Here is a 13,433-nt window from a genome sequence, read left to right as displayed (position 1 = left end):
GCTAGGGAGAGGAAGCCAGGAGTTGCTATGTGATGTCATTACCTGTCACCGACAGCCACCATTTCCGGGCTGGGCTGGGCTGTAGGCTGCATTTTGCGCCATGGGGTCTCAGCAGCATCAGCTGCAATTGGTGGACTGTCACTCCGGGGTGGTGGTGGGGCCTCTGTCTCACTTGGGGGAAGCCAAGTGTTGCTTTGTGGGCGTCAGGTCCACAGTGCTGTTTCTTTGTAGATGGCCAGTGCACGACACGGCAGCTTCTGCATTGAGCGTCTGCCCCCTGGTGGTCAGTGCACATCATAGCGACCGGTCAGACTGTCGGACACTTAGCATATTAGCCTTTTACATATGCATAGATTTTTTTTGGTGTTTATCCCCCTTAGGGTTTATTAAGCTTCTTTGATCTGTGGTTTTATAATTGTTACCAAATTTGGAAAATTCTAGCCAGTATTTACTTAAATATTTTTGTGTTTCTCTTACACCCCTGCTTCTAATTTTACATATGTTAGGCTACTTGATAATGCTCCAGAGGTCACTGGGACCCTATCGATTATTTTTTAAAATCACCTGTTAGCCTAGGCAATTATTAGACTCACTTAATTTGTTTTACATATCTCAAGTATTATAATGCTGTGCTGCTTGCAATTGAATATCTAAAAATAGTTGTTGCCTATGTTTTGTTAAGTTTCTAGTTGTTTATGGCAGGAGGTTGATTCCAGGTTCTGGTTTCAGTACCTAGTTCTACTACTTACTGATTGACGCTAGACAAAGTTAACTTCTCTTTTTCATTAGTTTTCTCATCTTTAAAGTAGGGTTTTCTTATAACTACCTTCCAGGATTATTGTAAAGATTCTCAATAATGTGAAATGTATGTAAAGTGCGTGACATATAGTAAATGTACCGTAAGTAAGACATCACTGGCCCTGAAGAACATGAATTTGTGGCCACTCTCCCTCCTAGGAACACACCCACCCCTCTCTCCTTTTCTCTTCTCCCTCCCTTTACCTTTCTCTCTCCAAAGGCCCTTCTTTTCCCTCTGTAACTTGAGCCCATTTCTTCTGCCACTCATTTATTCTTACCTGTGACTTTCTAAATAAACTTTCTCTTATAGTTTGAGTCCTGGCTCTAAATTCTTTCTTAGCCAGAACTCAAGAACTGAGGTTACTGAACTGAGGTCCAATTGCCAGTGACATTCTGGTGCCGTTTCACCAACATCATGGTGCTGTGACTCAGATTATCTTATCATGGCTTAGAAAGAAAAAGAGAAAATGGATTTGTGGGAAGAGAAACCAATAAATCAGGCCTCAGCTAAGGTAGTTGGGGGTAAAATGTGGAGCTCTTCTTTAGTATTAATGCCTGGTGGAAGAAGGAAGATAGAAAAACTCTGGAGCCTAAGAAACCGTGGCAAAAGGGGGCCATTTAAGAATCTGGCTGTTTCAGAAAGGCCAGTACTTAGCTGCTCTGCTGAAGAACTCATCACTTTAGTTCCAAATTATTGGGCAATTGAGACATTTCAAAACCTCTCTGGTTAGGAGGACAAAGGCTATTGATCAATAACTAGACTAGCCCCATTGGTTTTGTGAAATCAGTTGTTGGTCAAACAGCTAGGATGGAGCTAAGGCTAGCGTGGAACTAATTCTATCAAGTAACAATGTCTCTCAGAATTTAATATCAGAAAAAAATCTGTGTCAGCCCTGAAGGATCAATATGTTTCTTCCTTTTTTAAAAATATGTTTTTATTGCCGAAACCGGTTTGGCTCAGTGGATAGAGCGTCGGCTTGCGGACTGAAAGGTCCCAGGTTCGATTCCGGTCAAGGGCATGTACCTGGGTTGCAGGCACATCCCCCAGTGGGAGATGTGCAGGAGGCAGCTGATCGATGTTTCTCTCTCATTGATGTTTCTAACTCTTTATCTCTCTCCTTCCTCTCTGTGAAAAATCAATAAAATATATTTTTAAAAAATATGTTTTTATTGATTTCAGAGAGAAGAAGGGAGAGGGAGAGAGAGACAGAAACACCAATGAGAGAGAAGTTTGATCCACTGCCTACTGTACCCCCTATTGGGGATTGAGCCCACAGCCCCGGACATGTGCTCTGACCAGGAATTTAACCAGTGACCTCCTGGTGCATGGGGCGATGCTCATCCAACTGAGGCCCACCAGCTGGGCTGTTTCATTCTTTTGATAATAGGAGTGAAATAACCAAATGTTCTTGCTTCGTTTGCAAGGACACTCAAAGGCATATTTTGTTCTTAATCTCTTAAATATTTACCCTTAATATTGACGTATGTGCCTTTATTTATTTTTATTAATCTTGTTATATATATTTGGTCTTTGTGAATCTCTTAAAATCATTTCTTTTTGAAAAGGAATTTTTAAAAAAGTCATTATTATATATGTTTTTTAATCCAAGGCTTAGTATTTTGTAGTTTTTGTTATACCTTCTTAGCTATTAAGATAATTAGTAATTATGTGATATCTCGTCAAGAGTTGGTTTCCCCTTAATAACTGAAATAATATTACATAAGAAGGAAAAATGTTATTCACGTATATTTATAATAAATACTATAAATAATTTTTTGTATTCTTGTTCTTCACCTCAGTATTTTTGCTGTTAATAAGTATATTCCTTATAATCAAAATACCGAAAACTTTTAATCACTTAGGAATTAGAAGTTACCAATATCTAATTTCTTAAGCACTTATTACTGAAAGTAGACAGAGGCTCTTAATATCTCAGTGAATTTTGCAATCTTCCAAATTTGATTCTTGATCTTTTCTGCACCAAACCATACTTTGATGCATCTGCTCCTACCTTTTATTCAGTTTAAAGCATGGTGACTCAGCATCATTTGTACTTTAAATACCAGTACATGCCCCTGTTTTTCAGGTGTTAAAATACTCAACCCTGACCGGTTTGGCTCAGTGCATAGAGCCTCGGCCTGCGGACTGAAGGGTCCCAGGTTCGATTCCAGTCAAGGGCATGTACCTTGGTTGCGGGCACATCCCCAGTAGGGGTGTGCAGGAGGCAGCTGATCGATGTTTCTCTCTCATTGATGTTTCTAACTCTCTATCCCTCTCCCTTCCTCTCTGTAAAAAAAAAAAAAAAAAAAAAAATCAATAAAATATATTAAAAAAAATAAAATAAGATACTCAGTATATCTACTGCTGTAAATGAGTCCTGACTTGAGTAATATTTGCTTCTCGCCTATCATCTGTATTCTTCACAGGAAATGATCATGGAGAGAGGTTAATGTAATAATCATAACAATATGTACTTATGTACCTCTTTAAAATGTGATTTCATTTAAACCTATGTCTATAAATAATTATATTCATGGCTCTAGGCTCATGTTTGACTGTCATAGGGTGTCTGTGGAAGGGCCCTGAAGAGCTGCTCTTTTTGGAGATGATCAGCCATGTACTTGGAGCTATTGCATTTGATGACGTGAGTTCTATTTTTAGGACTTGAACAGATTTGGAATCTGCTGCAGTGCAGTGCTATCGGGAATTCTTATGAGTTTAATTATTTTCCTCTTTGTTTTCTTTGACAAAAAATAGTCCTTAACATCAGCCTGTGATGTTTAATATGCTTTCACTGCATACAGGTTTCTACACCTGAAACAGGGATTTGTTTGTATCCTCCATCAATACATCACCTCCACCCCAGGAAAAGTTCTTGAACGAAAACAATTTTGAGCACAGGTATATTCTTATCATCTTCATTTTATTTATGAGGACATAAAGCTTCAGGGTGGGTTAGTAATTACACCAAGGTCCAGCAATTAGCCAAGGTCACAGTCAGGAACTGAACCCACCTGTTTAACCATTCACATCTACTTCTTTCTCAGACCTCAGTATTCTCATTTGTGGATTGGCAATAACGTTCTCTAAATAGCATGCATGAGCCCTAACCGGTTGGCTCAGTGGATAAAGCGTCGGCCTGTAGCCTGAAGGGTTCCAGGTTTGATTCCAGTCAAGGGCATGTACCTTGGTTGTGGGCACATCCCCAGTAGGGGGTGTGCAGGAGGCAGTTGATGTTTTTTCTCATCATTGTTTCTAACTCTCTATCCCTCTCCCATCCTCTCTGGAAAAAAAAATCAATAAAATATATTAAAATAAATAACTAAATAAATAGCATGCATCATTTCCCTGGAATCTGGATTTTAGTTCTGCCTTTGCCACTAGATGGTTGTGTTGGAATTATCACAATCTTCCTGGATTTCAGTTCCCTCAGCTATAAAATGAGCAGGTAGGTGGAAAGGTATGCAAAATTCCTTCCCAGCTCTAATTTTCATTTTATTTTGCTTGAATTTGAATATTAACAACATTGCATTTGTTAGTGGATATAGATGCTTTTCCCATAGATTCTGAAATTGACATAGCTTATTCCCGGGTCCTTCCTACTTCCTGATCCACTGGCAGACTTCCCCTGCCTGTCTATACTGTACCTTCTACCTACCTGCCCTTGCTCATAAATTCTGTCTCCACATACTTCTAGCAAGAAGAGTTAGAGGCTGGGATGGCTAGATAAGAGGCTTTTTCAGAATTATATCTACTTACCTGGGATTGTATCATTTAACATCACTAGAAATGAAAACAAGGGCAATAGAACGAGAAAGAGTTGATCCCTAATTGACAGAAACCAGCCACGAGACTGTATTTGTGCCAAAGCTCTGCCTTTCTTGATATAGACATGAATAATTGCACACACAGTCACACACCTCCCTACAAGTACTTAAAGTCACTTTCCATTAGCTACACATCTAGATTGCTGTCTCTCTTGCCTGTAAGTACATGTCTGAATAACATAACAGAAGACAACCTGTCTACATTTACATATCAGTTCTGATTTTCACGGTTGGGGAAACTTCACCTCTTGGATTTATTTTAAGTCGAGTGTGATGAATGGCCTTGGGAACTACAGCATAGGAACAAAAACTCATGAGAGTTTCAAGCTTTTTTTTCCCTCTTCTCTTTTTGGAGGCACAACTACTTCATCATTGCTGTCAAGTGAGGGCTCGGTATTATGGAAAAATTAAAAATGAAAGCCTAAAAGGCACTGTAATTTTGTAAAATTACATAGTATGTTTGCAAGCTTCTCTTTGAAAGTGTCTTTATATATGTGGACATAAATTCTTTAGGTAATTAAAAGCATTGCCTAGTAAATAAGTTTAACTTTTTTTTTTTTACTATATTTTTATTGATGTTGGAGAGGAAGGGAGAGGGAAAGAGAGATAGAAACATCAATGATGAGAGAGAATCATTGATTGGCTGCCTCCTGCATGCCCACCACTGGGGATCGAGCCCACAACCTGGGCATATGCCCCTGACCAGGAATCAAACCCGCAACCTCTTGGTTCCTGGGTCGACGCTCAGCCGCTGAGCTACACCCGGCTGGGCAAGTTTAACTTTTTAAAATGAAATGTAGTTTGTGTGTGAATCTTGGTATGAATGAGATAATGGGCATACTATGAGTATTCACTTGATTTTTTAAAAAAAACATGATACATTGAGTAATGGTTTTTAGTACATATTAGATTATCATAATCTTTAAGCCTGATTAGCTGAAATGGTTTAAAGTGTAGTGCTTTTGGTGGAGGCAGATGACAGAGAGTATCAGGCAGCTATTTCAACAATGAACCCCAAATCTCAATGGCTCACGGCAAATATTTATTGTTCCCATTCATTGGCTTAGGAGTTGACTAAGGTTCATTTGATTTGAGCCAGGTTCAGCTAAGATTGGCTCCAGGCAGTAAGACTGTGTATGGGTCTGCTCTGTGTGTCTAATCCAGGCTCCCTAGGATGGGCTTGTCAAATACTGATGGCATAAACACAAAGCAGGGTGTAAAAACACACGGTGCTTCTTACTGGTAAGGCTTGCTTCAGAATTGGCACAGTGTCACATTGCCGACATTCAATTGGCCAAAACAGGTCATGAGGCCAGATCCACTATCCATGGGCCAATGGGAGGAACTGCCAAGACAACTGGCGAGGCCTTGGGTGCTTAATAATCATACAGGGAGTGAGTAAAGAAGTGCTAACAATACTCCAACGTACCATAGGTAGAGAGACATTCTATTTTGGAAAGATAAGCTATGGATACTGCTTACAGTTGTAAATGGCTATTACCTTTCCTGTCTTTCTGCTTCCATTACATTGATAATTGACAGCAAAACCCAGTCTGATGTTGTAGGTTAGCATCAGGAAGTGCAGCTCATCATTTGAATGGTTGAGACAAGCACAGACTTTCCAGGTGGTCCCAAGGTAAGTCGCCCTTACCGTACTGTGACTGTGCTATGTGTTGTTATTAATAGTGGTCAGCTGTAGAATTAACCTGTGTGTGTATGTGTGGTCCATCCAGCTGTTGGAATGTCTTTGAGAAGCAAAATAAGCAATAAACATGAGTAAAAAACAAATTTACAATATGCACATGAAAGGGAAAGATATATGATTAGGTTGATTAAACTTTAAAGCTTTTTACAAAATATTCAATGAAAATCAAATACCTCAAAATCTGTATCAGAAAATTAAATGACATTTGACTTTTGACAGAACATACTTATCTAATTTTAGGTAAGTTTTCCTTCTCTTTATTAAATTCATTCAGTTGAAGAGAGTAGTGTGGCTACTACCCATTTTAATAAATATAGACATCTGCTTTATTTCTAACTTCAAAAAACTTGTGTTGGTATTATTAAAATTTCTATTAAAAGACTTACTTTATAAGTTTATGTGCTTTCTGATGGTGAATTTGTCCCATGTCCTAACCTACATTGTCAGACGTTTAAGAATAATGTTTTAATGTTACTGACTTCTGCCCTTGGTCCTTTGCTGTCAAATTTATCCTCACCAAAATTACTGTGCGCCATGATTTTTACCTTGCATGTTTCCTTCATAGGGATTTTGTCTGGTTAAACACTAGGTATGAGAAATTGGCTCTTTAAAATTAAAACTATTTCCAAAACAAAGTTCCTTTTAATTGTTTCTACCTAAATTGCGTGCTGTCTTTCTTCTGCACAGGAGTGGATTGGGTTGCACTCCACACCTCATGAATGCTGTGTCGGATAGCACCGCAGGGTGTACGAGGGAGTTTGTGTGTGCATATGCATTTTCTCTAAGGACACAGATCCTGGTTATTGTGGGAATTCACCACTCTCTTAAACCCAAATGATGAACTTTTGCTCACCAGACAATGTGCCTTTGATGATCTGGATGTCTTACCTTAGGTGTTGTTTATTATGTTCTCTGTGATGTATATATTATGCTTTATGTCGTTTTATTAACCAGTATAAACTTTACTCAAAGCCAGCAGCTATTCCAAAATAAAAATGAAAAGTGGAAGGCCATAAAATGAAAAATAGGGCTAGTAATTAGTACATTTCTGAAGATAATGTAGCATGGTGAGAGTATACCATAAATTTAAAAAGGTCTATTTTCTTTTTTCTTGCCCAATATGAGTAGAAGTATTCTGGGAGAGAGATGAGCCATATAATGGCAGCTAAAAAGGCTCTGGGCTTGAATCTCTTCATCTATGAAAGCATGGCCAGCAACCTTCCTCTCAGTGTCACCGTGAAGATAAAGTGAAGGTACTTAGCAGAGTGCCTCTTCTTAGAGCCAGAGTGGGGCACTAGCAGGAGGGCCAAAGCAAACGCTCTGGAGAGTGTAGGTAACAAGGGGCATATGGAGAGGGTGAGGCCAGGTGACTGAAACGGCTCTCATCCTAAGACATCTGGCTCAGGGAAAGGAAGAGCTTAGTTATAATAATCTGGACACCCTATGTCAGCAGAGTAAACACCTGAGGCCCTGGACTCTCACGTCCTCAGTCTCCACAGAGAGTGTTCTATGGGCAGCCCGCCAGAGGGCAACTGTAGAGACGCTGGGACCTGCCTCACCTTTCACTCTGAGGTGTTTGGAAATCAGCTGACTGGACAAGCAAACAACAAGCAAAACCTTGGCCATTTTTGAATAGTGTTTCTTCTAAAATGCTACTCTCATAGAAAGGAGAAGCATGTTATCCCATGATCCCTCTGTTAGCTGGCTTACTCTCAGCTCAGGTCACTGGTAAGTCAGGTTTGCAGCATGGCGGAAGTCATTGGCTGGCTTTGGGTTACTGCCAAAGAGACGCTCTTACAAGGATTATGTGTAATAAACACCCTATCATATATCCAACGGTGATCTCTATTGCGAAAGTACACTAAACCCTTAACTTCTGCCTGGTTGAGCCTAAACCCTTAACTTCAGCCTGGTTGCATAATATTTTGCCAGGGTTGCTTACCAGGAATTAAAAGAGGACCAGGAACTTGAGAGTCAGATGAGACTTTAGAGGTGACCTAACCTAGTGTTTTCCAAACTATGTTCCATTGGAACACTAGTGGCTTTCAACAAGGTTATCAGGTGCCCCTTTAAATGGATTCTGTGGTCAATTAAGTGTGGAAAATACTATTATACAGAGCTAAATTTGTTTACTAAAGGACACTCAAGGTCTGTAATATGCTATGAATCGTAGCTCCAAGGGATAAGACATGCCACTTTTCTCACACTTATTTGACCACAAAGTCCTTTGGTGACAGAACACACATTGTCATCACAAGAATGCCAGGCAGAGACCATATAGTCTGGTCTTTGAGAGCATGGCCTCTAGCATTTAACTGCCGGGGTTCAATTCCTGGCTTTACCATTTACTGACTGTATGATCTTTGTGATTCAGTTTCTTCTTCTAAAACTGGAACACTAATGATACCTGCCAATAGGGTCCTTTTAAAAAATCAAAGAACAGGGCTGAGAACAGTGCCTGGCACATACCTGCCTATTCTCATCCTAACATGTAGATAAGAACTAGCAGAACATCTTCATTCTGGGGATGAGAAAAGGGACTTCCACATAATCCACTCAGGCAGCCTCACACATTCAACAAGCTGACCAGCCGCCAGTGTGCACCACTCATGATGATTCCACCCCCCACAGTGAAGATGAACACCGCGTAGTTCCTAAACTAGAAGACACACACACTAGTGACTTGGCTCAGGTGACAGCTTTTAGTAGTAAAGCCAACAACCCAGCCTTCTGGCTTCTATCCTCCAGCTCATTCCCCGATTCTGTCCTGAATGAGAATGGTATGCATGGCAAGATTAGTAAGCAAGAATAGGGAGCCCAGAGATGAGCTAATTAGGCTTATTTTTTTAAGCAGGTGGTATGGGGGCACATGTTTTAATTCTTTGTTAGTGTGATTCAGAAGAGTAATTAAGAAAAGCACTTTTGGAGGAAAGGAAACTCTAAACCTTACAAAAAGGAAGGTAGTGTGAAATGGCCCACATGAGTCCCCAGATATGGTAGCTTGATGTTTTTCTGGCCACTGTCACTGAAAACCTTCTCTGTGTTTGTCTAGGCATCTCCTCCGAGAGCTTTCCCCGGGACTGCTTCAATGAGCAGTCACCCTCTAAGGACCTGCCCATCAGGGATGGAGGTGCGTGGGTCCTGGGCCATAGAGCTGGACCAGCCTATCCCTTTCTGCTCCTCGAGGAGAGAGAGAAGACAAACAGAAGTGAATTGCACTTGGATCTCCATGTAAGTAGAAATATTGTGTTTGTGCTGTGATTCTTTGCAGTCAGCATAGGTTCATTTAATATGCATTTGATGTAAATCATGTTCATAAAGCTGCTGAAGCTTCATTGTGTGTGCGTGATCTGTGAGGGGGAGGGGTCATTGTCTAAAAATCAACTGGTGGCAGAAAACAGATCTTGGTGATCTGAAATTTATGTGCTAGAAAGTGACTGTGTTTACACTTTATCTGAGCTTTTCAGAGTCCTCTGTTCTCATCAGCTTAGCTGCCTAAACCCCATTGTGGGAATGATCATTTGATGCTGTTCATCTCTTAATATCATTTTTTCTTAAAAGATGAGGAAATATGTTAGCTAACTGATAGGCTCTGGATTTTCCAGTGAAACCCAAATAGCCTGTCTTGCTTGCACATTCCTAAACCTTTTTTTTTTTTCTCTTCGGCTGCCCAAATAACAGGTGATCAGGTTGGCAGGAAATCTGCAGAATACAAGATGACCCATTTTAAAAACACAGCCTTCTTCTTTCGCAGTCATTCTTGTATTCATTGACACAGAAGCATTGAAGACCCTATACAAAGCAGGGGGCTGAGTTTTAGCTACTTCCACATTGTAGGTGGCCTGATAGGATTGACCACCTGCCCCCATTTTCACCACCCTTGTTCACCCCCTTCACCTCCCAGTTTCCTGTCAGAGATGGGGGTGAGCATTAGGAATCCAGGAAGCACTTATTTCCCCTCATTAATTCTCATGCCTATTGACAATCTTGAATACTTCCCAATTCATTACTTTCAGGCCTGGAAGTATGTGTTTGACGAATGTGGGTTAGGTCTGTGATGTTCATATGGGTGACAATTTTCTCACGCAACCAACGACAGAACCTTGTATTTTTCATAACTATAAAACCATAGTCACAGTATGTTTTTTTAGAAAAGCATTTGACATCCCAGTTATTGTAAAAGGAGGTTTGGAATGGAACTGAAAGATGGAAAATCTACAACCCTTCATGAGATGACATGGAAATTTGCAGTTTTGTTTTTCCCTCTGAATGAGTAAAATTGTGCAGCTTGAGACATGCTCCAAGTAAGAAGTGGAACAGTGACATCTATTGGTCATATTACTCTCAGTTCAGCTTGCTGCTGCACAAGGCCTAGAACCTGGAAGTTCAGAAACAGATTTTGAAAGACTTACTTTTTCTTTTGTGTTTTTTAAAAATTCTGTGTTTATGTGTTTTTTTAGGCACTGGCTAAACAGGTTTACCTTCTCTGTAAATTAAATTATTTCTTAATTTTACTTAGTTTATTTTTAGTTATAAGAATCATACCCAACCCTTTTAGAAAACTTGAAATATGTATTTAAATGGAAAGAAAAATAATCTGTAATCTCAGTAGTCAAGGATAGTGTTAAATTTGATAATTTTTTGTGCTTTTTACTATGTATTATTTATTTTCAGTGAGGGATTTTTTGGCATATAAACATAGATTTTATATCCTTCTTTCTTTCTTTTTCTATCAATCACTTTTGCATCGCTTACCCATGTTGTTTCAGGTTCTTTCTAGATGTATCTTAAGTGACTGCATACTGTCCCACTATAACATATCCCAAAATTTATTTAATTATTCTCTATTATTGGATGTTGAAGTTGTTTCCAATTTTGGAATAGTATACTACAATTTGGAAGTAAATACCACTGTCACACATATAATTTCTCCTATGCCCTTTCTCTTCCAAGTATTTTTAGGCTTTTGGTACATATCATTGCATTAATAAGATCTATTTCCTGAACTAGCCTCTAATGGCAATGATATGTATATATAAAACATAATTTATATGTTATATGCATTACTACTGGCCCTGTGCACAAATCCATGTGCGAGTAGCTCTCTGCTGCCTCAGCTGGCTTCCCTGCCCACTGCTGCTCATAGCTCTCCCCCACTTGTAGCTCTCCCACTCGTAGCTCTCCCCGCTCATAGCTCTCCCCCGCTTGTAGCTCTCCCCAGCTCGTAGCTTGCTGCCCCACCTTCCTGCTGATCGGTGGTTATGTGATGGTGGCCTGACCAATTTGCATATTACCCTATTATAAGTATAGATAATAAAACATTTTTATATGTTTCTTAGTCTACTATTAATTATAACTTTTAAAAATTAGGATAATTTTTTAAGATTATTTTCTACATTAGCTTTTTTATTTACACTTTGGGCCCTAAGGCTCCTCACCCCCAAACCCTTTCCCCTCAGTACCATTTGACTCTTATTCCCTCTCTGGTTCTTTATAGAGAAAAAAAGAAAAAAAAAAGCTCAAGAAAGGCCCTTCATAGTAGCACTAGCCCTCCTTCCAGTTACCATTTTGATTGGTGGATGCCAGACTCCCACTGATTATTAAATGTTTAGCTATCACCCTGCATATTAATGAGTGGCAGCACATCCACAGGAAAGGCTGGGAAAGGAACGTTCTGATGGTGGCAGTGCAAAACAGAGCAGTCCTGTCAAAGCTTTAAGGCCAATCAAAATATCAGTCATAAACACCTCCCCGACCGAGTGTTCAAAGTCCCCCTGGGGAAACATGTCCTTGTAAGCTGGTGTGCTGATGATTAACAGGATATAAACTTTCACCAAGTCACTAGAACCCTTCCAAGTGGAAAATCTTACTTAGAATATCAATATTTAATATAATAACAATCTTTTTTTTTTAATTAAGAAAAATATAAAGGTCATTCTCAGCTTCCAGGCCATTCAGAAACAGGCAGTGGGCCCACTTCTGCTCTGGACCAGGAGTTGAAGATCTCTCTCACTTCTACTCTTGGCTCAACCACTAACTAGCTATGGCACCCTGGGCATTGCTGAACTTCCCTGGGCTGCAGGTTTTCTATTTGTTTGTTTGTTTTGTTGTATGTGGGTTCTTTTTTGTTGTTTTGTTTTTATCAAATGTGTTTTGACAGAATGGGGAGGACCAGGAACAGATGAAACAAAGTTCCTTTTAGCTACAATATTAGTTTCCCTGATTCTATTATAGGAACATAACCGAAGCAATGATATTTGGAATGGAAATTATTTATTTAAAGGAAACAAAAAACATTTCAATATTCCCAATGTGAATCTTTGTTCTAATGTGAGAAATAATGTCACATCTCTGATAGTAGGATCAAAATTTGTAGTCTCCTAACTCTATTTGAAGGCACCCACCACTTCTTTCTGCTTCTCCAGTGCAGTTCCCCCTCCCCCAGTTTATTGAGGTATAATTGACATATAACGTTGTATATGCTTAAGGTGTCCACCATAATGACTTTATATACATATGTGTGTATTACAAAATGATCACCACAGTAAATTTAGTTAATATCCATCACCTCAGTTACCAGATTCTGTTCTTGTGATGAGAACTTTTAAGATCTACTCTCCTAGCAACTTCTAAATGTGCAACACAGTATTATTAACTGTAGTCACCATGCTATGCATTAGATCCTCAGAACTTATTAATCACATAACTAGAAGTCTGTATCTTTTGACTGCCTTCACCTGTTTCCCCTTTCCCCCGCCCCCCCACCTCTGGCAACCACCCATCTGTTCTCTGTTTCTGTGAGCTTAGTTTTTGTTTGTTTGATTGATTTGGTTTTTATGTATGTGTGTATTTTTTAAGATTCCACATACAAGTAAAAGCATACAGTATTTGTCTTTCCCTGTCTGACTTATTTCTCTTAGTATAGCATATGCCTCAAGAGCCATCCATGTTGTGACATTTGTCTTTCAGTCACTGAATTGTAAGGTCCTGGACGTCCTTGGGGAAATGGCAGGATGTGGGGCTGGTGTAGGATAGACACTAGAGATATTAAGGGCAGCATCTGTTTGCCAACCAGCATGTATTTTAATGTTCAAACAACCAG

General features: G+C 39.6%; 1 protein-coding gene across 1 annotated transcript in view; it reads left to right on the top strand.

Moving 5' to 3' along the window:
• The window catches only part of FMN1 (formin 1), a 393,533-nt gene that overhangs the window by 75,838 nt on the left and 304,262 nt on the right, over positions 1-13,433 (top strand). The window contains exon 2 of the mRNA XM_081108000.1: positions 9,384-9,562. Coding sequence (XP_080964126.1) covers positions 9,384-9,562 — 179 coding nt within the window. The remainder of the gene's footprint in view (positions 1-9,383; positions 9,563-13,433) is intronic.

Source organism: Myotis nattereri (assembly GCF_964212035.1).
Source record: "Myotis nattereri genome assembly, chromosome: 1".
Lineage (NCBI taxonomy): Eukaryota > Metazoa > Chordata > Mammalia > Chiroptera > Vespertilionidae > Myotis > Myotis nattereri.
Note: the sequence above shows the minus strand (reverse complement) of the source record. Positions and strands in the feature narration are given on the sequence as shown.